General features: G+C 39.1%; 1 protein-coding gene across 1 annotated transcript in view; it reads right to left on the bottom strand.

Moving 5' to 3' along the window:
- LOC100378396 (activating signal cointegrator 1 complex subunit 3-like) overlaps positions 1 to 25,554 on the bottom strand; it is a 66,265-nt gene that overhangs the window by 17,181 nt on the left and 23,530 nt on the right. Inside the window, exons 21-30 of the mRNA XM_085505069.1 lie at positions 24,949 to 25,169; positions 24,347 to 24,432; positions 23,823 to 23,989; positions 11,585 to 11,730; positions 10,868 to 10,988; positions 10,308 to 10,450; positions 3,577 to 3,714; positions 3,265 to 3,385; positions 2,819 to 2,951; positions 2,117 to 2,242 (exon numbers count right to left, since the gene is read on the bottom strand). Of these exons, the coding sequence (XP_085361195.1) occupies positions 2,117 to 2,242; positions 2,819 to 2,951; positions 3,265 to 3,385; positions 3,577 to 3,714; positions 10,308 to 10,450; positions 10,868 to 10,988; positions 11,585 to 11,730; positions 23,823 to 23,989; positions 24,347 to 24,432; positions 24,949 to 25,169 (1,402 nt within the window). The remainder of the gene's footprint in view (positions 1 to 2,116; positions 2,243 to 2,818; positions 2,952 to 3,264; positions 3,386 to 3,576; positions 3,715 to 10,307; positions 10,451 to 10,867; positions 10,989 to 11,584; positions 11,731 to 23,822; positions 23,990 to 24,346; positions 24,433 to 24,948; positions 25,170 to 25,554) is intronic.

Here is a 25,554-nt window from a genome sequence, read left to right as displayed (position 1 = left end):
AAGTTGTTGGAGGTTTGTATGCAACTACCCCAGACCATTCGTCCCGGTGTTATCGCTATCGCCACACGAGACTCCAGCTTGTCTCCTATACAATTTTCCTTCCGCCCACTTAATTTTAATATTCACATGACCTTTGCACTGACATCGATAGCCAATCGCATTCGACCGCGGACGTCACTCTAAATAAACAACTGAATAAATTAATATACCATATTTGGAAGATAGCGGGTAAATTCAACGTTGTTGGCGTGTTCCTTCGGGTTCCGAAGTCGCACGAAACGAGTTCATGTTCCGTTATCTTTCGCAAGTAAAACAGGTCGATATGTATTAAACATGGCATTTGTTTTCTTGTTTTAACCCCCTTATTACGCAAGCTTCCGTCGAAGTGGTGTTTTTTTCGACGATTTGTGGCATGTTGCAAAACGAACGAAACATTGCGGCATTCTTAGCGGTGGATAAGGGATCGACTATGTCGTCACATTTATGTCTCGTTTGAAAGAGAATAAACAACCGCTCAGAAAAATATGTTGCTAATATTTAAGTGCGGTGCTTTGAAATCGCCTGCCCGATGTCCAAATTTCAAAAGGATGTTCGATTTGCAATGACGACCGTTCATATGTACTAGGCGACGTTACTAATTACTACTAGGGTTGGTGTTTGCATTAAGAATTATAGAACAAAAGATCAGCAAAGCGGTGCTTTTGTCGGCGATTTTGTCAAAGGGAATATTGATAAAATGTTGCAAAACAGAATCGCGAGTTGGGTGAAAAATTGCGCCGGCGGCATTCTCAGCGATGGCGACACCCGAGAAACACCGTGTCACGGTGCATTCGTGCATCAGTACACCGAAGAAATACATACATATTGTTGCGAACGACTATTGTAGACTGTGTTCGTGTAGTCTTCGAGTTTGTGGACAGTTAAAGTCGTGTGTGAATTTATTCAAGCCAGGAAAAGCAGGAGGGATAACTTATGGAAATCGTCTTTCCAATTTGATCCAGTGCGACGTTGTGAAAGGAGCGACTCTGTCGTCTCATCTATGTCTAGTTTGTAAGAGAAAGATTGATAGCGCAGAAAAATCCGCCAATAATGTAAAACAGTGGCGTGAAATTGTCAGTCATTCTAATATCTCCCAACCTGTGAACGAAAGGGTTAAGCGTGCTGCCTTGAAATCGCCTGCCCGACCACTCCGATCCGATGAACTAACCAAAACTAAAATGGCGCGTATCACGTGACTTTGTTTACTAAAGATAGCGTGGGCGTTTGATTGACACTCAACTCATTAGTATTCCACCAATCACAACTACATCTACTTTCTGGATGTGCGCAGTCAAATTGTATAGGAGACAAGCTGGAGTCTCGTGTGGCGATAGCGATAACACCGGGACGAATGGTCTGGGGTAGTATGCAACTTACATACATATGAATAGTATGACAGAATAATTCAGTTTTCAAGTCTAAACCTTTTTTACAATCAGATCCCTCTTTTCATCACAAATTCACAAAATAGTCCCGTTTATAGTCTGCACTTTCCTTCAGAAGATTAAGACAAAAATAACTACATTTTTTGAGTAAAAATTGAAAATTGACTCAAATTTTGTTTGTTGGCTCCAAAATTAGGGTTCATTTCCAGAAATATTAAAGAATATGAGAAAAAAGTGCTGAAAAATTTGGGCGAGAAAGTCTTTCGGTGAAAAGGGTAATAGCTTATTGACAAATAAAATTACATATGTGCATACATTAGGTTACTAGAGGAAGTCAGCAAGTGACTACAAATAATTCCAGAATATTGCTTTGAAAGCATTTTATTTCCTACCAAAAATTTTGCATAATGTTATGCACATTTGTCTGTATTTTTCTATAATTTTTTTTTGTTGCCAAATAGACATATTTACTCATAAATAAAAACACATTTTCCTGTCCCTGTGTTTTCTATTGTCTTATCTTTATGCCATAATCTTTCCTGCTGCTATTTTTATGTATTTTCCTTAACTTGTCACTTCCAGTCCAAATAAATACAATTTTAAAATGTAAAAAATCATGTCGGTTTTCATCATAAAAGGTGACAAATGTTGATTTAGGATTAAAATGTATAAAAACAATTAAAGATTGCTACCTTGGATTCTGAACTAATCTTCTAAAGAAATAAGTCCATGTAATATAATCCATTGCATCTTGTTTTGATGTGATTGTACCAGCAACTATTTCAGCATTCAAATGATCTGCTAGTACCTCAAGTAAACTAAAAATAGAACATTTATTGAGAAAAGTTACTTTGGTCAATATTTTTATTATTTTCCATGGGAAAAAATACAACATCTGTAGTCCTCGATAAAATGAATTTGAATAGGAAATTATAGCAATGTCTTACATATTGGTTGTGAAACATTTGTGTAAAATACATATATCTATGATTTCCTCACTTGAGAAATATTAGACACAAAGTTTTGTTTTTTTTAAATTTTAGTGAGTTTCTATTGAGGGTGCTTAATTAACACATTAAGAGCAGTATGCTATGCATAATATTTGGAGATAAATTTGTGTAGCCCAAAATGTGTTGACACAATTACACAGACACATGTATCAAAAACAAGAAATGGTGGTTTTTTTCGCTGTTGTCACGACTGGATACAATCTCAGCTTTAATTTAAATATAGAAACATGCAAATTATCATGTACTACCAGAACACTCATTAAGTGTATGGTTTGAATGTGATCTTCAAACATTACAATATGAGAATTATATACCCTTAGTTTGATTCACTCTTGAACTCATTAGGACCTTAGTTTTCAATATCATCACCAAGACAACACTTACTTGGATTCAACAGGGAAAGGCTCATAAAGGAACTTCTTGTAGAAATGTTTCTTGATATCATGGACCAATATGACAGCGGTACCCTGGTCATCAAACTGTGGTCGTCCAGCACGACCCATCATCTGAAGAACATCTACAAAACAAATATTAAATTTACCAAAATTTTATAAGATGAGGTTTGCAAGTACTGTGATATACAACAAAAATCTGACATCATTTGAAAAAAAATTATCACAAAATTTTGAGGGAGATTGAGAAAGAACTGATTAGTTTTAGTCTTTTGGATTTTTTTACTAGTCTCTTTGGTTAATTATTCCAAAACATGTATTACATGAACATGTTTTGCATTTTTGAATAATGCGAATATTAAAAAAAATGTATTTTTTAAATATATTAACTTCACAATACACAATTTTTTTGAAATACAAGTCTGATAAGAGTCTGACCTGTAATAGGGAAATCCATATATCTCTTGTTCTTCCCATCATAGTACTCTGTTCCTTTAACGACAACTAGGTGAGCTGGGAAATTGACACCCCATGCTAGTGTACTGGTAGCTATCAGAATCTGTGGATAGAATGAAGTCATCAACTTTAGAACATTGTGTGTTCACTCAAATCAATCAACATTGCATTTTTAATTTTTAATTTTAAGTCAGACAAGAAAAATCCTGATAAATCTAAAACAGCAGTTGACCAAAAATGCATTAGTACACTTTTTTTTATTTCTTTTCTTGAAAATAAAATAATCCACCTCACCTGTATTTTCTGGTTGACAAACAGTTCCTCTATTGTCTTCCTGTCCCGTTCATGTAAGCCAGCATGGTGGATACCAATACCAAATGCCAAGGTAAGTTTTAGATTATTGTCACGGATACCACCAATCAAATTCTCCATCTATGAAAAAAAAGAAAAATTATTTGTCAAATTTATCATGTCACTGCTACACTCTCCAGCTCTCTCAAAGATAGCCCCTATATGACGATCATCCCTCATTCTAAAATCAGCCACCAAGTTACGTTGTCGTATCTCTCATAGATAACAATCAAGTTATGCCCTCGTACCTCTCAAAGATAACCACTAAGTTATGCCCTTGTACCTCTCAAAGATAGCCACTAAGTTATGCCCTTGTACCTCTCAAAGATAGCCACTAAGTTATGCCCTGATCCCCTCAAAGATAACCACCATGTTATGCCCTGGTCCCTCTCAAAGATAACCACCATGTTATGCCATGATCCCCCTCAAAGATAACCACCATGTTATGCTCTGATCCCCCTCAAAGATAACCACCATGTTATGCCCTGATCCTCCACAAAGATAACCACCATGTTATGCTCTGATCCCCCTCAAAGATAACCACCATGTTATGCTCTGATCCTCCTCAAAGATAACCACCATGTTATGCCCTGATCCTCCACAAAGATAACCACCATGTTATGCTCTGATCCCCCTCAAAGATAACCACCATGTTATGCTCTGATCCTCCTCAAAGATAACCACCATGTTATGCCCTGATCCTCCACAAAGATAACCACCATGTTATGCTCTGATCCCCCTCAAAGATAACCACCAAGTTATGCCCTGATCCCCCTCAAAGATAACCACCAAGTTATGCCCTGATCCCCCTCAAAGATAACCACCATGTTATATTCTGATCCCCATCAAAGATAACCACCAAGTTATGCCCTGATCCCTCTCAAAGATAACCACCAAGTTATGCCATGATCCCCCTCAAAGATAACCACCATGTTATGCTCTGATCCCCCTCAAAGATAACCACCAAGTTATGCCCTGATCCCTCTCAAAGATAACCACCAAGTTATGCCCTGATCCCTCTCAAAGATAACCACCAAGTTATGCCATGATCCCCCTCAAAGATAACCACCATGTTATGCACTGATCCCCCTCAAAGATAACCACCAAGTTATGCCCTGATCCCCCTCAAAGATAACCACCATGTTACGCTCTGATCCCCCTCAAAGATAACCACCAAGTTATGCCCTGATCCCTCTAAAAAATAACCACCAAGTTATGCCCTGATCCCCCTCAAAGATAACCACCATGTTATGCACTGATCCCCCTCAAAGATAACCACCAAGTTATGCCCTGATCCCCCTCAAAGATAAACACCAAGTTATGCCCTGATCCCCCTCAAAGATAACCACGAAGTTATGCACTGATCCCCCTCAAAGATAACCACCATGTTATGCCCTGGTCCCTCTCAAAGATAACCACCTAATTATGCCTTGATCCCCCTCAAAGATAACCACCAAGTTATGCCCTGATCCCTCTCAAAGATAACCACCAAGTTATGCCCTGATCCCTCCCAAAGATAACCACCAAGTTATGCCCTGATCCCTCCCAAAGATAACCACCAAGTTATGCCCTGATCCCTCTCAAAGATAACCACCATGTTATGCCCTGATCCCTCTCAAAGATAACCACGAAGTTATGCACTGATCCCCCTCAAAGATAACCACCAAGTTATGCCCTGGTCCCTCTCAAAGATAACCACCAAATTATGCCTTGATCCCCCTCAAAGATAACCACCAAGTTATGCCCTGATACCTCTCAAAGATAACCACCAAGTTATGCCCTGATCCCCCTCAAAGATAACCACCAAGTTATGCCCTGATCCCCCTCAAAGATAACCACCAAGTTATGCCCTGATCCCCCTCAAAGATAACCACCAAGTTAAGCCCTGATCCCCCTCAAAAATAACCACGAAGTTATGCACTGATCCCCCTCAAAGATAACCACCATGTTATGCCCTGGTCCCTCTCAAAGATAACCACCAAGTTATGCCCTGATCCCTCTCAAAGATAACCACCACGTTATGCCCTGATCCCCCTCAAAGATAACCACCAAGTTATGCCCTGATCCCCCTCAAAGATAACCACCAAGTTATGCCCTGATCCCTCTCAAAGATAACCACCAAATTATGCCTTGATCCCCCTCAAAGATAACCACCAAGTTATGCCCTGATCCCCCTCAAAGATAACCACCAAGTTATGCCCTGATCCCCCTCAAAGATAACCACCAAGTTATGCCCTGATCCCCCTCAAAGATAACCACCAAGTTATGCCCTTGTATCTCTCAAAGATAACCACCATGTTATGCCCTGATCCCCCTCAAAGATAACCACCAAGTTATGCCCTCGTATCTCTCAAAGATAACCACCAAGTTATGCCCTGATCCTCCTCAAAGATAACCACCATGTTATGCCCTGGTCCCCTCAAAGATAACCACCAAGTTATGCCCTGATCCCTCTCTAAGATAGCCACCATGTTATGCCCTGATCCCCCTCAAAGATAACCACCATGTTATGCCCTGATCCCCCTCAAAGATAACCACCAAATTATGCCCTGATCCCTCCCAAAGATAACCACCATGTTATGCCCTGATCCCCCTCAAAGATAACCACCAAGTTATGCCCTGATCCCTCCCAAAGATAACCACCATGTTATGCCCTGATCCCCCTCAAAGATAACCACCAAGTTATGCCCTGGTCCCTCTCAAAGATAGCCACCAAGTTATGCCCTGGTCCCTCTCAAAGATAACCACCATGTTATGCCCTGGTCCCTCTCAAAGATAGCCACCATGTTATGCCCTGATCCCTCCCAAAGATAGCCACCATGTTATGCCCTGATCCCTCTCTAAGATAGCCACCATGTTATGCCCTGATCCCTCTCTAAGATAGCCACCAAGTTATGCTCTGATCCCTCCCAAAGATAACCACCATGGTATGCCCTGATCCCCCTCAAAGATAACCACCAAGTTATGCCCTGGTCCCTCTCAAAGATAGCCACCATGTTATGCCCTAATCCCCCTCAAAGATAACCACCAAGTTATGCCCTGATCCCTCTCTAAGATAGCCACCATGTTATGCCCTGATCCCCCTCAAAGATAACCACCAAGTTATGCCCTGATGCCCCTCAAAGATAACCACCAAGTTATGCCCTGATCCCCCTCAAAGATAACCACCAAGTTATGCCCTGATCCCCCTCAAAGATAACCACCAAGTTATGCCCTGATCCCTCTCTAAGATAGCCACCATGTTATGCCCTGGTCCCTCTCAAAGATAGCCACCAAGTTATGCCCTGATCCCCCTCAAAGATAACCACCATGTTATGCCCTGATCCCCTTCAAAGATAGCCACCAAGTTATGCCCTGATCCCCTTCAAAGATAGCCACCAAGTTATGCCCTGATCCCCCTCAAAGATAACCACCAAGTTATGCCCTGATCCCCTTCAAAGATAACCACCAAGTTATGCCCTGATGCCCCTCAAAGATAACCACCAAGTTATGCCCTGATGCCCCTCAAAGATAACCACCAAGTTATGCCCTGATCCGCCTCAAAGATAACCACCAAGTTATGCCCTGATCCCCCTCAAAGATAACCACCAAGTTATGCCCTGATCCCTCTCTAAGATAGCCACCATGTTATGCCCTGATCCCTCTCAAAGATAACCACCATGTTATGCCCTGGTTCCCTTCAAAGATAACCACCAAGTTATGCCCTGATCCCCCTCAAAGATAACCACCAAGTTATGCCCTGATCCCCCTCAAAGATAACCACCAAGTTATGCCCTGATCCACCTCAAAGATAACCACCAAGTTATGCCCTGATCCCCTTCAAAGATAACCACCAAGTTATGCCCTGGTCCCCTCAAAGATAACCACCATGTTATGCCCTGATTCCCTTCAAAGATAACCACCATGTTATGCCCTGGTCCCCTCAAAGATAACCACCATGTTATGCCCTGATCCCCTTCAAAGATAACCACCAAGTTATGCCCTCGTATCTCCCAAAGATAACCACCATGTTATGCCCTGATTCCCTTCAAAGATAACCACCATGTTATGCCCTGGTCCCCTCAAAGATAACCACCATGTTATGTCCTGATCCCCTTCAAAGATAACCACCAAGTTATGCCCTCGTATCTCCCAAAGATAACCACCATGTTATGCCCTGATCCCCCTCAAAGATAACCACCATGTTATGCCCTGGTCCCCTCAAAGATAACCACCAAGTTATGCCCTGATCCCCTTCAAAGATAACCACCAAGTTATGCCCTGATCCCTCTCAAAGATAACCACCAAGTTATGCCCTGATCCCCCTCAAAGATAACCACCAAGTTATGCCCTGACCCCCTTCAAAGATAACCACCAAGTTATGCCCTGATCCCCTTCAAAGATAACCACCAAGTTATGCCCTGGTCCCCTCAAAGATAACCACCATGTTATGCCCTGATTCCCTTCAAAGATAACCACCATGTTATGCCCTGGTCCCCTCAAAGATAACCACCATGTTATGCCCTGATCCCCTTCAAAGATAACCACCAAGTTATGCCCTCGTATCTCCCAAAGATAACCACCATGTTATGCCCTGATTCCCTTCAAAGATAACCACCATGTTATGCCCTGGTCCCCTCAAAGATAACCACCATGTTATGCCCTGATTCCCTTCAAAGATAACCACCATGTTATGCCCTGGTCCCCTCAAAGATAACCACCATGTTATGCCCTGATCCCCTTCAAAGATAACCACCAAGTTATGCCCTCGTATCTCCCAAAGATAACCACCATGTTATGCCCTGATCCCCCTCAAAGATAACCACCATGTTATGCCCTGGTCCCCTCAAAGATAACCACCAAGTTATGCCCTGATCCCCTTCAAAGATAACCACCAAGTTATGCCCTGATCCCCCTCAAAGATAACCACCAAGTTATGCCCTGATCCCCCTCAAAGATAACCACCAAGTTATGCCCTGACCCCCTTCAAAGATAACCACCAAGTTATGCCCTGATCCCCTTCAAAGATAACCACCAAGTTATGCCCTGGTCCCCTCAAAGATAACCACCATGTTATGCCCTGATTCCCTTCAAAGATAACCACCATGTTATGCCCTGGTCCCCTCAAAGATAACCACCATGTTATGCCCTGATCCCCTTCAAAGATAACCACCAAGTTATGCCCTCGTATCTCCCAAAGATAACCACCATGTTATGCCCTGATTCCCTTCAAAGACAACCACCAAGTTATGCCCTCGTATCTCCCAAAGATAACCACCATGTTATGCCCTGATTCCCTTCAAAGATAACCACCATGTTATGCCCTGGTCCCCTCAAAGATAACCACCATGTTATGCCCTGATCCCCTTCAAAGATAACCACCAAGTTATGCCCTCGTATCTCCCAAAGATAACCACCATGTTATGCCCTGATCCCCCTCAAAGATAACCACCATGTTATGCCCTGGTCCCCTCAAAGATAACCACCAAGTTATGCCCTGATCCCCTTCAAAGATAACCACCAAGTTATGCCCTGATCCCCCTCAAAGATAACCACCAAGTTATGCCCTGATCCCCCTCAAAGATAACCACCAAGTTATGCCCTGATCCCCTTCAAAGATAACCACCAAGTTATGCCCTGATCCCCTTCAAAGATAACCACCAAGTTATGCCCTGGTCCCCTCAAAGATAACCACCATGTTATGCCCTGATTCCCTTCAAAGATAACCACCATGTTATGCCCTGGTCCCCTCAAAGATAACCACCATGTTATGCCCTGATCCCCTTCAAAGATAACCACCAAGTTATGCCCTCGTATCTCCCAAAGATAACCACCATGTTATGCCCTGATTCCCTTCAAAGATAACCACCATGTTATGCCCTGGTCCCCTCAAAGATAACCACCATGTTATGCCCTGATCCCCTTTAAAGATAACCACCAAGTTATGCCCTCGTATCTCCCAAAGATAACCACCATGTTATGCCCTGATCCCCCTCAAAGATAACCACCATGTTATGCCCTGGTCCCCTCAAAGATAACCACCAAGTTATGCCCTGATCCCCTTCAAAGATAACCACCAAGTTATGCCCTGATACCCCTCAAAGATAACCACCATGTTATGCCCTGATCCCTCTCAAAGATAACCACCAAGTTATGCCCTGATCCCTCCCAAAGATAACCACCAAGTTATGCCCTGATCCCTCCCAAAGATAACCACCAAGTTATGCCCTGATCCCCCTCAAAGATAACCACCAAGTTATGCCCTAATCCCTTTCAAAGATAGCCACAAAGTTATGCCCTGATCCCTCTCAAAGATAACCTGCATGGTATGCCTCTATTCCTATCAAAGACAGCCACCATATTATGCCCCAATGCCTTTCCAAGATAGCCAACATATGATTTCCCAATCCTGTCAAAGAAGGCAACCATGTGTCATTCTGCACAACCATTTATACACAGTTTACAACACCATTATGACATTTAGATTTGACAGCTCTAAACACTGAATGTTTTCTCACACGCACAAAGCAAGTTGCCATAGAAACCATATTTAATATTTAAACTACATGACAGAGCTGAGCTGCATTGTGACAGTTTAACATGATAACTAACTGTCGATCAGGACTGTTTGAGAACAAGCACACATGACCTTAAACAATCAGACTCATGCATGGTGCTGTGTGCTGTATAGTCACCTCTCGTTCTGGCATGTGAAGCCACTGTTTTGGATCATCTTCTGCAGCCAGGAATGCAATCAAATCTAAAGCTGTCAGTCTTGTCTGACGTCGAGATGATACAAATATAAGTACTGGTTTCTTTGGTGAATGTGTTGTAATAGCTGAAAACAATATCAGAAATGATATTCAATAAATTGGAGTTAAAAATAATGAATATTCCTTAGTTAATATGAATATTCATGAGTATCTTTCATGAAGTGAGAACAAATACTGAATATTCATTAGTTCATATGAATATTCATGAGTATCTTTCATGAAGTGAGAACAAATAATGAATATTCATTAGATCATATGAATATTCATGAGTATCTTTCATGGAGTGAGAACAAATACTGAATATCCATTAGTTCATATGAATATTCATGAGTATCTTTCATGGAGTGAGAACAAATAATGAATATTCATTAGTTCATATAAATATTCATGCAAACCTTTCCTGGAGTGGAAACAACTAATAAATAATCATTAGATCAAATATGTTTATTATTATTTGAAAATCCAACCTTGGTTTTACTCACCTTGGTATGTTGGTTTGTTCATCGTTGCCATGCGAGGGCAGTAGTGTTTCCCTGGGAAACCAGAGATATGAACTTCCAGTGGAACTGGTCGTACTGAAGGTCTGAAGTTGAATAAACCAACCTATGAAATGAAATGATCAAATTTTTATGGATTAAGTAACAAAAAAACAGGAGGATATAGTGATGGACAACAGTGCGCCACTCTAAGGCGATATGATGCTACACCGAAGCATAGAGATTTGATGGTGCATCATTGACACAAAAGAAAATCATAAAATTTGCAAAATAAAATTGATATTCTACAAACAAAATACCTGTTAACATCAGGAAATCAGGGGCCTCAATATTTGTGTCTGTGCCGCAAATCACCCACAAAGTCACATTCAATTTAAATTTTTTAGTTTAATATATTCCTCTTCAGGAGCCAACAAGCTGACTAAATTTGATTTTGAAGGATTTTATTTCGACTCAGAATCCCCACATTTGTTCTGTTAGAGAGCACACTGTTGTGCAGTAAGATGTCATAGTTTTGAGAGTACAGTGTCAAAAGTGTTTCACTCATCATCAACTACACATTTGGTCATTTTTTCACCAAGATATATATAATTATCTTTTGTCAAGTCATGTATTTAATTTACATATCAATACACCTCGTCATCTAATATCAGTTGCTATGTGCATCTTTGTTGCATGAGACACACATACAATAAGACTGACCTGGTATATACTCAGCCAATCAGCAAGATCTCTGGCGTTGGCTAGTGCAGTGGATAAACCAACCACTCTCAGTGTTTTCTCTGTATGTGATGATATAAAATTAGTTCTCGATACAATAACTTCCAATACAGGTCCTCTGTCATCACCTGAATGAAACAGAATAGAATGTTATATTTTATCTTGTCAATATTTTTGTCCTATAATTTGTTTGATGATTTGGGACAGAATAGACATAATTTCGTATTGCTTACAAATCTTGAAAAAAATATGAAAAAATATGAAAAAAATGATTTTGGTTTGGAATTTCAAGGAAAATGATTTAGCAAAATTCCTGTGTCAAAAATGTTTCACTCATCTAGGTGTCAAAAGTGTTTCACTCATCTTCAAAATGATGTCAGAGTTTTGCCGGGGACATGTGTCAAAAGTGTTTCACTCATCTTCAAAATGATGTCAGAGTTTTGCTGGGGACATTTGTCAAAAGTGTTTCACTCATCTTCAAAATGATGTCAGAGTTTTGCTGGGGACTTGTGTCAAAAGTGTTTCACTCATCTTCAAAATGATGTCAGAGTTTTGCTGGGGACATTTATCAAAAGTGTTTCACTCATCTTCAAAATGATGTCAGAGTTTTGCTGGGGACATCTGTCAAAAGTGTTTCACTCATCTTCAAAATGATGTCAGAGTTTTGCTGGGGACATCTGTCAAAAGTGTTTCACTCATCTTCAAAATGATGTCAGAGTTTTGCTGGGGACATTTGTCAAAAGTGTTTCACTCATCTTCAAAACGATGTCAGAGTTTTGCTGGGGACATCTGTCAAAAGTGTTTCACACATCTTCAAAATGATGTCAGAGTTTTGCTGGGTACATGTGTCAAAAGTGTTTCACTCATCTTCAAAATGATGTCAGAGTTTTGCTGGGGACATGTGTCAAAAGTGTTTCACTCATCTTCAAAATGATGTCAGAGTTTTGCTGGGGACATGTGTCAAAAGTGTTTCACTCATCTTCAAAACGATGTCAGAGTTTTGCTGGGGACATGTGTCAAAAGTGTTTCACACATCTTCAAAATGATGTCAGAGTTTTGCTGGGTACATGTGTCAAAAGTGTTTCACTCATCTTCAAAATGATGTCAGAGTTTTGCTGGGGACATGTGTCAAAAGTGTTTCACTCATCTTCAAAACGATGTCAGAGTTTTGCTGGGGACATGTGTCAAAAGTGTTTCACACATCTTCAAAATGATGTCAGAGTTTTGCTGGGGACATGTGTCAAAAGTGTTTCACTCATCTTCAAAATGATGTCAGAGTTTTGCTGGGGACATGTGTCAAAAGTGTTTCACTCATCTTCAAAACGATGTCAGAGTTTTGCTGGGGACATTTGTCAAAAGTGTTTCACTCATCTTCAAAATGATGTCAGAGTTTTGCTGGGTACATGTGTCAAAAGTGTTTCACTCATCTTCAAAACGATGTCAGAGTTTTGCTGGGTACATGTGTCAAAAGTGTTTCACACATCTTCAAAATGATGTCAGAGTTTTGCTGGGGACATGTGTCAAAAGTGTTTCACTCATCTTCAAAATGATGTCAGAGTTTTGCTGGGGACATGTGTCAAAAGTGTTTCACTCATCTTCAAAACGATGTCAGAGTTTTGCTGGGGACATGTGTCAAAAGTGTTTCACACATCTTCAAAATGATGTCAGAGTTTTGCTGGGTACATGTGTCAAAAGTGTTTCACTCATCTTCAAAATGATGTCAGAGTTTTGCTGGGGACATGTGTCAAAAGTGTTTCACTCATCTTCAAAACGATGTCAGAGTTTTGCTGGGGACATGTGTCAAAAGTGTTTCACACATCTTCAAAATGATGTCAGAGTTTTATTGGGTACATGTGTCAAAAGTGTTTCACTCATCTTCAAAATGATGTCAGAGTTTTGCTGGGGACATGTGTCAAAAGTGTTTCACTCATCTTCAAAACGATGTCAGAGTTTTGCTGGGGACATGTGTCAAAAGTGTTTCACACATCTTCAAAATGATGTCAGAGTTTTGCTGGGGACATGTGTCAAAAGTGTTTCACTCATCTTCAAAATGATGTCAGAGTTTTGCTGGGGACATGTGTCAAAAGTGTTTCACTCATCTTCAAAACGATGTCAGAGTTTTGCTGGGTACATGTGTCAAAAGTGTTTCACTCATCTTCAAAATGATGTCAGAGTTTTGCTGGGGACATGTGTCAAAAGTGTTTCACTCATCTTCAAAACGATGTCAGAGTTTTGCTGGGGACATTTGTCAAAAGTGTTTCACTCATCTTCAAAATGATGTCAGAGTTTTGCTGGGTACATGTGTCAAAAGTGTTTCACTCATCTTCAAAACGATGTCAGAGTTTTGCTGGGGACATGTGTCAAAAGTGTTTCACTCATCTTCAAAATGATGTCAGAGTTTTGCTGGGTACATGTGTCAAAAGTGTTTCACTCATCTTCAAAATGATGTCAGAGTTTTGCTCGGGACATGTGTCAAAAGTGTTTCACTCATCTTCAAAACGATGTCAGAGTTTTGCTGGGGACATTTGTCAAAAGTGTTTCACTCATCTTCAAAATGATGTCATAGTTTTGCTAGGGACATTTGTCAAAAGTGTTTCACTCATCTTCAAAATGATGTAAGAGTTTTGCTGGGGACATGTGTCAAAAGTGTTTCACTCATCTTCAAAATGATGTCAGAGTTTTGCTGGGGACATGTGTCAAAAGTGTTTAACTCATCTTCAAAATGATGTAAGAGTTTTGCTGGGGACATGTGTCAAAAGTGTTTCACTCATCTTCAAAATGATGTAAGAGTTTTGCAGGGGACATTTGTCAAAAGTGTTTCACTCATCTTCAAAATGATGTCAGAGTTTTGCTGGGGACATGTGTCAAAAGTGTTTCACTCATCTTCAAAATGATGTCAGAGTTTTGCTGGGGACATGTGTCAAAAGTGTTTAACTCATCTTCAAAATGATGTAAGAGTTTTGCTGGGGACATGTGTCAAAAGTGTTTCACTCATCTTCAAAATGATGTAAGAGTTTTGCAGGGGACATTTGTCAAAAGTGTTTCACTCATCTTCAAAATGATGTCAGAGTTTTGCTGGGGACATTTGTCAAAAGTGTTTCACTCATCTTCAAAATGATGTCAGAGTTTTCCTGGGTACATGTGTCAAAAGTGTTTCACATCTTCAAAATGATGTCAGAGTTTTGCTGGGGACATGTGTCAAAAGTGTTTCACTCATCTTCAAAATGATGTCAGAGTTTTGCTGGGGACATGTGTCAAAAGTGTTTCACTCATCTTCAAAACGATGTCAGAGTTTTGCTGGGGACATTTGTCAAAAGTGTTTCACTCATCTTCAAAATGATGTCAGAGTTTTGCTGGGGACATGTGTCAAAAGTGTTTCACTCATCTTCAAAATGATGTCAGAGTTTTGCTGGGGACATGTGTCAAAAGTGTTTCACTCATCTTCAAAATGATGTCAGAGTTTTGCTGGGTACATGTGTCAAAAGTGTTTCACTCATCTTCAAAACGATGTCAGACTTTTGCTGGGGACATTTGTCAAAAGTGTTTCACTCATCTTCAAAATGATGTCAGAGTTTTGCTGGGGACTTGTGTCAAAAGTGTTTCACTCATCTTCAAAATGATGTCAGAGTTTTGCTGGGGACATTTGTCAAAAGTGTTTCACTCATCTTTAAAATGATGTCCGAGTTTTGCTGGGGACATTTGTCAAAAGTGTTTCACTCATCTTCAAAATGATGTCAGAGTTATGCTGCGGACATGTGTCAAAAGTGTTTCACTCATCTTCAAAATGATGTCAGAGTTTTGCTGGGGACATTTGTCAAAAGTGTTTCACTCATCTTTAAAATGATGTCCGAGTTTTGCTGGGGACATTTGTCAAAAGTGTTTCACTCATCTTCAAAATGATGTCAGAGTTTTGCTGGGGACATTTGTCAAAAGTGTTTCACTCATCTTCAAAATGATGTCAGAGTTTTGCTGGGGACATCTGTCAAAAGTGTTTCACTCATCTTCAAAATGATGTCAGAGTTTTGCTGGGTACATTTGTCAAAAGTGTTTCACTCATCTTCAAAATGATGTCAGAGTTTTGCTGGGGACATTTGTCAAAAAGTGTTTCACTCATCTTCAAAATGATGTCAGAGTTTTGCTGGGGACATGTGTCAAAAGTGTTTCACTCATCTTCAAAATGATGTCAGAGTTTTGCTGGGGACATTTGTCAAAAGTGTTTCACTCATCTTCAAAATGATGTAAGAGTTTTGCTAGGGACATTTGTCAAAAGTGTTTCACTCATCTTCAAAATGATGTCAGAGTTTTGCTGGGGACATGTGTCAAAAGTGTTTCACTCATCTTCAAAATGATGTCATAGTTTTGCTAGGGACATTTGTCAAAAGTGTTTCACTCATCTTCAAAATGATGTAAGAGTTTTGCTGGGGACATGTGTCAAAAGTGTTTCACTCATCTTCAAAATGATGTCAGAGTTTTGCTGGGGACATCTGTCAAAAGTGTTTCACTCATCTTCAAAATGATGTCAGAGTTTTGCTGGGGACATTTGTCAAAAGTGTTTCACTCATCTTCAAAATGATGTCAGAGTTTTGCTGGGGACATGTGTCAAAAGTGTTTCACTCATCTTCAAATTGATGTCAGAGTTTTGCTGGGGACATTTGTCAAAAGTGTTTCACACATCTTCAAAATGATGTCAGAGTTTTGCTGGGTACATGTGTCAAAAGTGTTTCACTCATCTTCAAAATGATGTCAGAGTTTTGCTGGGGACATTTGTCAAAAGTGTTTCACTCATCTTCAAAATGATGTCAGAGTTTTGCTGGGGACATGTGTCAAAAGTGTTTCACTCATCTTCAAATTGATGTCAGAGTTTTGCTGGGGACATTTGTCAAAAGTGTTTCACACATCTTCAAAATGATGTCAGAGTTTTGCTGGGTACATGTGTCAAAAGTGTTTCACTCATCTTCAAAATGATGTCAGAGTTTTGCTGGGGACATGTGTCAAAAGTGTTTCACTCATCTTCAAAACGATGTCAGAGTTTTGCTGGGGACATGTGTCAAAAGTGTTTCACACATCTTCAAAATGATGTCAGAGTTTTGCTGGGGACATGTGTCAAAAGTGTTTCACTCATCTTCAAAATGATGTCAGAGTTTTGCTGGGGACATGTGTCAAAAGTGTTTCACTCATCTTCAAAACGATGTCAGAGTTTTGCTGGGGACATTTGTCAAAAGTGTTTCACTCATCTTCAAAATGATGTCAGAGTTTTGCTGGGTACATGTGTCAAAAGTGTTTCACTCATCTTCAAAACGATGTCAGAGTTTTGCTGGGGACATGTGTCAAAAGTGTTTCACACATCTTCAAAATGATGTCAGAGTTTTGCTGGGGACATGTGTCAAAAGTGTTTCACTCATCTTCAAAATGATGTCAGAGTTTTGCTGGGGACATGTGTCAAAAGTGTTTCACTCATCTTCAAAACGATGTCAGAGTTTTGCTGGGGACATGTGTCAAAAGTGTTTCACACATCTTCAAAATGATGTCAGAGTTTTGCTGGGTACATGTGTCAAAAGTGTTTCACTCATCTTCAAAATGATGTCAGAGTTTTGCTGGGGACATGTGTCAAAAGTGTTTCACTCATCTTCAAAACGATGTCAGAGTTTTGCTGGGGACATGTGTCAAAAGTGTTTCACACATCTTCAAAATGATGTCAGAGTTTTATTGGGTACATGTGTCAAAAGTGTTTCACTCATCTTCAAAATGATGTCAGAGTTTTGCTGGGGACATGTGTCAAAAGTGTTTCACTCATCTTCAAAACGATGTCAGAGTTTTGCTGGGGACATGTGTCAAAAGTGTTTCACACATCTTCAAAATGATGTCAGAGTTTTGCTGGGGACATGTGTCAAAAGTGTTTCACTCATCTTCAAAATGATGTCAGAGTTTTGCTGGGGACATGTGTCAAAAGTGTTTCACTCATCTTCAAAACGATGTCAGAGTTTTGCTGGGTACATGTGTCAAAAGTGTTTCACTCATCTTCAAAATGATGTCAGAGTTTTGCTGGGGACATGTGTCAAAAGTGTTTCACTCATCTTCAAAACGATGTCAGAGTTTTGCTGGGGACATTTGTCAAAAGTGTTTCACTCATCTTCAAAATGATGTCAGAGTTTTGCTGGGTACATGTGTCAAAAGTGTTTCACTCATCTTCAAAACGATGTCAGAGTTTTGCTGGGGACATGTGTCAAAAGTGTTTCACTCATCTTCAAAATGATGTCAGAGTTTTGCTGGGTACATGTGTCAAAAGTGTTTCACTCATCTTCAAAATGATGTCAGAGTTTTGCTCGGGACATGTGTCAAAAGTGTTTCACTCATCTTCAAAACGATGTCAGAGTTTTGCTGGGGACATTTGTCAAAAGTGTTTCACTCATCTTCAAAATGATGTCATAGTTTTGCTAGGGACATTTGTCAAAAGTGTTTCACTCATCTTCAAAATGATGTAAGAGTTTTGCTGGGGACATGTGTCAAAAGTGTTTCACTCATCTTCAAAATGATGTCAGAGTTTTGCTGGGGACATGTGTCAAAAGTGTTTAACTCATCTTCAAAATGATGTAAGAGTTTTGCTGGGGACATGTGTCAAAAGTGTTTCACTCATCTTCAAAATGATGTAAGAGTTTTGCAGGGGACATTTGTCAAAAGTGTTTCACTCATCTTCAAAATGATGTCAGAGTTTTGCTGGGGACATGTGTCAAAAGTGTTTCACTCATCTTCAAAATGATGTCAGAGTTTTGCTGGGGACATGTGTCAAAAGTGTTTAACTCATCTTCAAAATGATGTAAGAGTTTTGCTGGGGACATGTGTCAAAAGTGTTTCACTCATCTTCAAAATGATGTAAGAGTTTTGCAGGGGACATTTGTCAAAAGTGTTTCACTCATCTTCAAAATGATGTCAGAGTTTTGCTGGGGACATTTGTCAAAAGTGTTTCACTCATCTTCAAAATGATGTCAGAGTTTTCCTGGGTACATGTGTCAAAAGTGTTTCACATCTTCAAAATGATGTCAGAGTTTTGCTGGGGACATGTGTCAAAAGTGTTTCACTCATCTTCAAAATGATGTCAGAGTTTTGCTGGGGACATGTGTCAAAAGTGTTTCACTCATCTTCAAAACGATGTCAGAGTTTTGCTGGGGACATTTGTCAAAAGTGTTTCACTCATCTTCAAAATGATGTCAGAGTTTTGCTGGGGACATGTGTCAAAAGTGTTTCACTCATCTTCAAAATGATGTCAGAGTTTTGCTGGGGACATGTGTCAAAAGTGTTTCACTCATCTTCAAAATGATGTCAGAGTTTTGCTGGGTACATGTGTCAAAAGTGTTTCACTCATCTTCAAAACGATGTCAGACTTTTGCTGGGGACATTTGTCAAAAGTGTTTCACTCATCTTCAAAATGATGTCAGAGTTTTGCTGGGGACTTGTGTCAAAAGTGTTTCACTCATCTTCAAAATGATGTCAGAGTTTTGCTGGGGACATTTGTCAAAAGTGTTTCACTCATCTTTAAAATGATGTCCGAGTTTTGCTGGGGACATTTGTCAAAAGTGTTTCACTCATCTTCAAAATGATGTCAGAGTTATGCTGCGGACATGTGTCAAAAGTGTTTCACTCATCTTCAAAATGATGTCAGAGTTTTGCTGGGGACATTTGTCAAAAGTGTTTCACTCATCTTTAAAATGATGTCCGAGTTTTGCTGGGGACATTTGTCAAAAGTGTTTCACTCATCTTCAAAATGATGTCAGAGTTTTGCTGGGGACATTTGTCAAAAGTGTTTCACTCATCTTCAAAATGATGTCAGAGTTTTGCTGGGGACATCTGTCAAAAGTGTTTCACTCATCTTCAAAATGATGTCAGAGTTTTGCTGGGTACATTTGTCAAAAGTGTTTCACTCATCTTCAAAATGATGTCAGAGTTTTGCTGGGGACATTTGTCAAAAAGTGTTTCACTCATCTTCAAAATGATGTCAGAGTTTTGCTGGGGACATGTGTCAAAAGTGTTTCACTCATCTTCAAAATGATGTCAGAGTTTTGCTGGGGACATTTGTCAAAAGTGTTTCACTCATCTTCAAAATGATGTAAGAGTTTTGCTAGGGACATTTGTCAAAAGTGTTTCACTCATCTTCAAAATGATGTCAGAGTTTTGCTGGGGACATGTGTCAAAAGTGTTTCACTCATCTTCAAAATGATGTCATAGTTTTGCTAGGGACATTTGTCAAAAGTGTTTCACTCATCTTCAAAATGATGTAAGAGTTTTGCTGGGGACATGTGTCAAAAGTGTTTCACTCATCTTCAAAATGATGTCAGAGTTTTGCTGGGGACATCTGTCAAAAGTGTTTCACTCATCTTCAAAATGATGTCAGAGTTTTGCTGGGGACATTTGTCAAAAGTGTTTCACTCATCTTCAAAATGATGTCAGAGTTTTGCTGGGGACATGTGTCAAAAGTGTTTCACTCATCTTCAAATTGATGTCAGAGTTTTGCTGGGGACATTTGTCAAAAGTGTTTCACACATCTTCAAAATGATGTCAGAGTTTTGCTGGGTACATGTGTCAAAAGTGTTTCACTCATCTTCAAAATGATGTCAGAGTTTTGCTGGGGACATTTGTCAAAAGTGTTTCACTCATCTTCAAAATGATGTCAGAGTTTTGCTGGGGACATGTGTCAAAAGTGTTTCACTCATCTTCAAATTGATGTCAGAGTTTTGCTGGGGACATTTGTCAAAAGTGTTTCACACATCTTCAAAATGATGTCAGAGTTTTGCTGGGTACATGTGTCAAAAGTGTTTCACTCATCTTCAAAATGATGTCAGAGTTTTGCTGGGGACATTTGTCAAAAGTGTTTCACTCATCTTCAAAATGATGTCAGAGTTTTGCTGGGGACATTTGTCAAAAGTGTTTCACTCATCTTTAAAATGATGTCCGAGTTTTGCTGGGGACATTTGTCAAAAGTGTTTCACTCATCTTCAAAATGATGTCAGAGTTTTGCTGGGGACATTTGTCAAAAGTGTTTCACTCATCTTCAAAATGATGTCAGAGTTTTGCTGGGGACATCTGTCAAAAGTGTTTCACTCATCTTCAAAATGATGTCAGAGTTTTGCTGGGGACATGTGTCAAAAGTGTTTCACTCATCTTCAAAATGATGTCAGAGTTTTGCTGGGGACATTTGTCAAAAGTGTTTCACTCATCTTCAAAATGATGTAAGAGTTTTGCTAGGGACATTTGTCAAAAGTGTTTCACTCATCTTCAAAATGATGTCAGAGTTTTGCTGGGGACATGTGTCAAAAGTGTTTCACTCATCTTCAAAATGATGTCATAGTTTTGCTAGGGACATTTGTCAAAAGTGTTTCACTCATCTTCAAAATGATGTAAGAGTTTTGCTGGGGACATGTGTCAAAAGTGTTTAACTCATCTTCAAAATGATGTAAGAGTTTTGCTGGGGACATGTGTCAAAAGTGTTTCACTCATCTTCAAAATGATGTAAGAGTTTTGCAGGGGACATTTGTCAAAAGTGTTTCACTCATCTTCAAAATGATGTCAGAGTTTTGCTGGGGACATTTGTCAAAAGTGTTTCACTCATCTTCAAAATGATGTCAGAGTTTTGCTGGGTACATGTGTCAAAAGTGTTTCACATCTTCAAAATGATGTCAGAGTTTTGCTGGGGACATGTGTCAAAAGTGTTTCACTCATCTTCAAAATGATGTCAGAGTTTTGCTGGGGACATTTGTCAAAAGTGTTTCACTCATCTTCAAAATGATGTAAGAGTTTTGCTAGGGACATTTGTTAAAAGTGTTTCACTCATCTTCAAAATGATGTCAGAGTTTTGCTGGGGACATGTGTCAAAAGTGTTTCACTCATCTTCAAAATGATGTCATAGTTTTGCTAGGGACATTTGTCAAAAGTGTTTCACTCATCTTCAAAATGATGTAAGAGTTTTGCTGGGGACAGTTGTCAAAAGTGTTTCACACATCTTCAAAATGATGTCAGAGTTTTGCTGGGGACATGTGTCAAAAGTGTTTCACTCATCTTCAAAATGATGTCATAGTTTTGCTAGGGACATGTGTCAAAAGTGTTTCACTCATCTTTAAAATGATGTCATAGTTTTGCTAGGGACATTTGTCAAAAGTGTTTCACTCATCTTCAAAATGATGTAAGAGTTTTGCTGGGGACATGTGTCAAAAGTGTTTCACTCATCTTCAAAATGATGTCAGAGTTTTGCTGGGGACATGTGTCAAAAGTGTTTCACTCATCTTCAAAATGATGTAAGAGTTTTGCAGGGGACATTTGTCAAAAGTGTTTCACTCATCTTCAAAATGATGTCAGAGTTTTGCTGGGAACATTTGTCAAAAGTGTTTCACTCATCTTCAAAATGATGTCAGAGTTTTGCTGGGTACATGTGTCAAAAGTGTTTCACATCTTCAAAATGATGTCAGAGTTTTGCTGGGGACAGTTGTCAAAAGTGTTTCACACATCTTCAAAATGATGTCAGAGTTTTGCTGGGGACATTGTCAAAAGTGTTTCACTCATCTTCAAAATGATGTCATAGTTTTGCTAGGGACATTTGTCAAAAGTGTTTCACTCATCTTCAAAATGATGTAAGAGTTTTGCTGGGGACATGTGTCAAAAGTGTTTCACTCATCTTCAAAATGATGTCAGAGTTTTGCTGGGGATATCTGTCAAAAGTGTTTCACTCATCTTCAAAATGATGTCAGAGTTTTGCTGGGGACATTTGTCAAAAGTGTTTCACTCATCTTCAAAATGATGTCAGAGTTTTGCTGGGGACATGTGTCAAAAGTGTTTCACTCATCTTCAAATTGATGTCAGAGTTTTGCTGGGGACATGTGTCAAAAGTGTTTCACACATCTTCAAAATGATGTCAGAGTTTTGCTGGGTACATGTGTCAAAAGTGTTTCACTCATCTTCAAAATGATGTCAGAGTTTTGCTGGGGACATTTGTCAAAAGTGTTTCACTCATCTTCAAAATGATGTCAGAGTTTTGCTGGGGACATGTGTCAAAAGTGTTTCACTCATCTTCAAATTGATGTCAGAGTTTTGCTGGGGACATTTGTCAAAAGTGTTTCACACATCTTCAAAATGATGTCAGAGTTTTGCTGGGTACATGTGTCAAAAGTGTTTCATTCATCTTCAAAATGATGTCAGAGTTTTGCTGGGGACATTTGTCAAAAGTGTTTCACTCATCTTCAAAATGATGTCAGAGTTTTGCTGGGGACATTTGTCAAAAGTGTTTTACTCATCTTCAGAATGATGTCAGAGTTTTGCTGGGGACATTTGTCAAAAGTGTTTCACTCATCTTCAAAATGATGTCAGAGTTTTGCTGGGGACATTTGTCAAAAGTGTTTCACTCATCTTCAAAATGATGTCAGAGTTTTGCTGGGGACATTTGTCAAAAGTGTTTCACTCATCTTCAAAATGATGTCAGAGTTTTGCTGGGGACATTTGTCAAAAGTGTTTTACTCATCTTCAGAATGATGTCAGAGTTTTGCTGGGGACATTTGTCAAAAGTGTTTCACTCATCTTCAAAATGATGTCAGAGTTTTGCTGGGGACATGTGTCAAAAGTGTTTCACTCATCTTCAAAATGATGTCAGAGTTTTGCTGGGGACATTTGTCAAAAGTGTTTCACTCATCTTCAAAATGATGTCAGAGTTTCGCTGGGGACATTTGTCAAAAGTGTTTCACTCATCTTCAAAATGATGTCAGAGTTTTGCTGGGGACATTTGTCAAAAGTGTTTTACTCATCTTCAGAATGATGTCAGAGTTTTGCTGGGGACATTTGTCAAAAGTGTTTCACTCATCTTCAAAATGATGTCAGAGTTTTGCTGGGGACATTTGTCAAAAGTGTTTCACTCATCTTCAAAATGATGTCAGAGTTTTGCTGGGGACATTTGTCAAAAGTGTTTCACTCATCTTCAAAATGATGTCAGAGTTTTGCTGGGGACATTTGTCAAAAGTGTTTCACTCATCTTCAAAAATGTAAGTTTCTGGGATATAGTATCATGCTTTGTCACAGTTAAAGAGTTAACGATAAAGTACTATTTATGTTTTGAACAGCATATAATGTGATGTAAAGACCAACCCAAAGAGAAGAGAAACAATAATGATACCGTAAAATACACACACGCAGCATTTCTGATGACAGTTCTGCCTTTCAGTTCAATCTCAATTTCCAGGTGACTCACCTAAGAGATGAATTTCATCTATTACCAGCAATGAGACTTGTTGGACATAATTCCTATTTTGCCAACTACGACTAATACCATCCCACTTCTCAGGTGTTGTTACTATGATATCAGCGGTTGCTATGGCTCGGCTATCAGGAGTTACATCACCTGTCAATTCAATAACCCTAGAAACACAAACAATTATATTTGGCTTCAATCCTGTGAACAACTTTTGTCAAAATTCATTGTTCATCTAAGATCATATGCTTTTTGGTTGACATCAGAGTGAATGCCACCAATATTTGTTAAAAATAAACCAAACATGCATGACAGTAATATTTCAGTGAATTATTGTGACGTTTTTGATTCAATAAATCATATTCCTGTACAACCTTAGACACTAATATACAATCCCGAGTTAAAAATGAGTTATGTGCCGTATGTGTTCAAATTTTTGTAACCAAAACAAAATTTATTTGACAGATTTTCGTAATGATTTAAATCATTATTATATAAATTAGAATGAATAAATCATAACTTACTTTTTACCGAGTCTACTCTCGAGTCTCAATTTCCAGTCATGAACTCTTTCACGAACCAATGCTTTTAAAGGTGCTATATACACACACTGGTAAATAAATAAATAAATAATATTATTGAAAAACTGTGGTCACATAGAGTCACAACACAAATACTCATATTTGGGCTGCAATATTGAATTACATGGCTTTCCAATGATATACATAAATGTTACTTTCCAAAATGGTCACAAAATCCAGGTGAGCTTGTACAAGCGCTGCCATCTTGTAGCAAGCTTGTAGCAACAGTCCGAGTCTGTGCAAGTGATCCTTCTTTTGATCATGAAATATCCCAAATTTTTAAACCATACATTGAATTTGCGTAAAAAGTAAAAACAAGTACTATAAAATCTGTATTAGAAGCTGTGGTTTGTTTAAAATTTTACAATACAACAGAGGGGATGCGGCTTCTATTAGAGCATCTATACATAGGGGAATGTTTGGTTCTCAATTCTTCAAAAAGAATGGGTGCAACTTGTATTAGAGATGCGGCTTCTAATACAGATTTTACAGTAATAGAAGACTAATCTGATTGATAACATGAGAAATCTATAACATTAACTTACCTTGCTTTTAGGATATTGATGGAATACTCTGAACATCGCCAACTCGGCGGCTACGGTCTTTCCCGATCCAGTCGGGGCTCCCAGTAAGACATTGTAATCTGTGTGATACACAGTGTGAAAGATCTGTGTCTGGACTGGATTGAAATGTGTAAATTTATACATGGATTCCATCTGTGGGTCTCCCAGTGCAGTCACTGGCAGGGGCTGCAGGTCGAGTAGCTCTGAAATATAGTCAAACATATTAAAAATCAATAGTTTGAAATGAACGATCTACAACTGGGGGCAGAGGTGAGGAGCTATCTATACTGTATCATCTAAACATTTTCATAATCAGCGTTTAACAAAACATGAAACATTGTGTATTGTACAGCATGAAATACGTTGACTTGGAAACATATTTTCGTATTAGTTGTGATTTCTAGTGACCAAGTGTCATTTAATATATCACTGAAAACGTTTTGATCGGTAGCCGTCCATTAATGAAAATTAGGTTTTTGAGAAATTTTACCATTTCTAGATGATGAATGATGACACAATCAAACACAGTTATTGATTTGAATGGTACTGCTTTAGCCTACACACCAATTCATACAAGCACTTTGGTTC

This window comes from Saccoglossus kowalevskii, chromosome 11 (genome assembly GCF_978046115.1).
Source record: "Saccoglossus kowalevskii chromosome 11, keSacKowa6.1, whole genome shotgun sequence".
Lineage (NCBI taxonomy): Eukaryota > Metazoa > Hemichordata > Enteropneusta > Harrimaniidae > Saccoglossus > Saccoglossus kowalevskii.
Note: the sequence above shows the minus strand (reverse complement) of the source record. Positions and strands in the feature narration are given on the sequence as shown.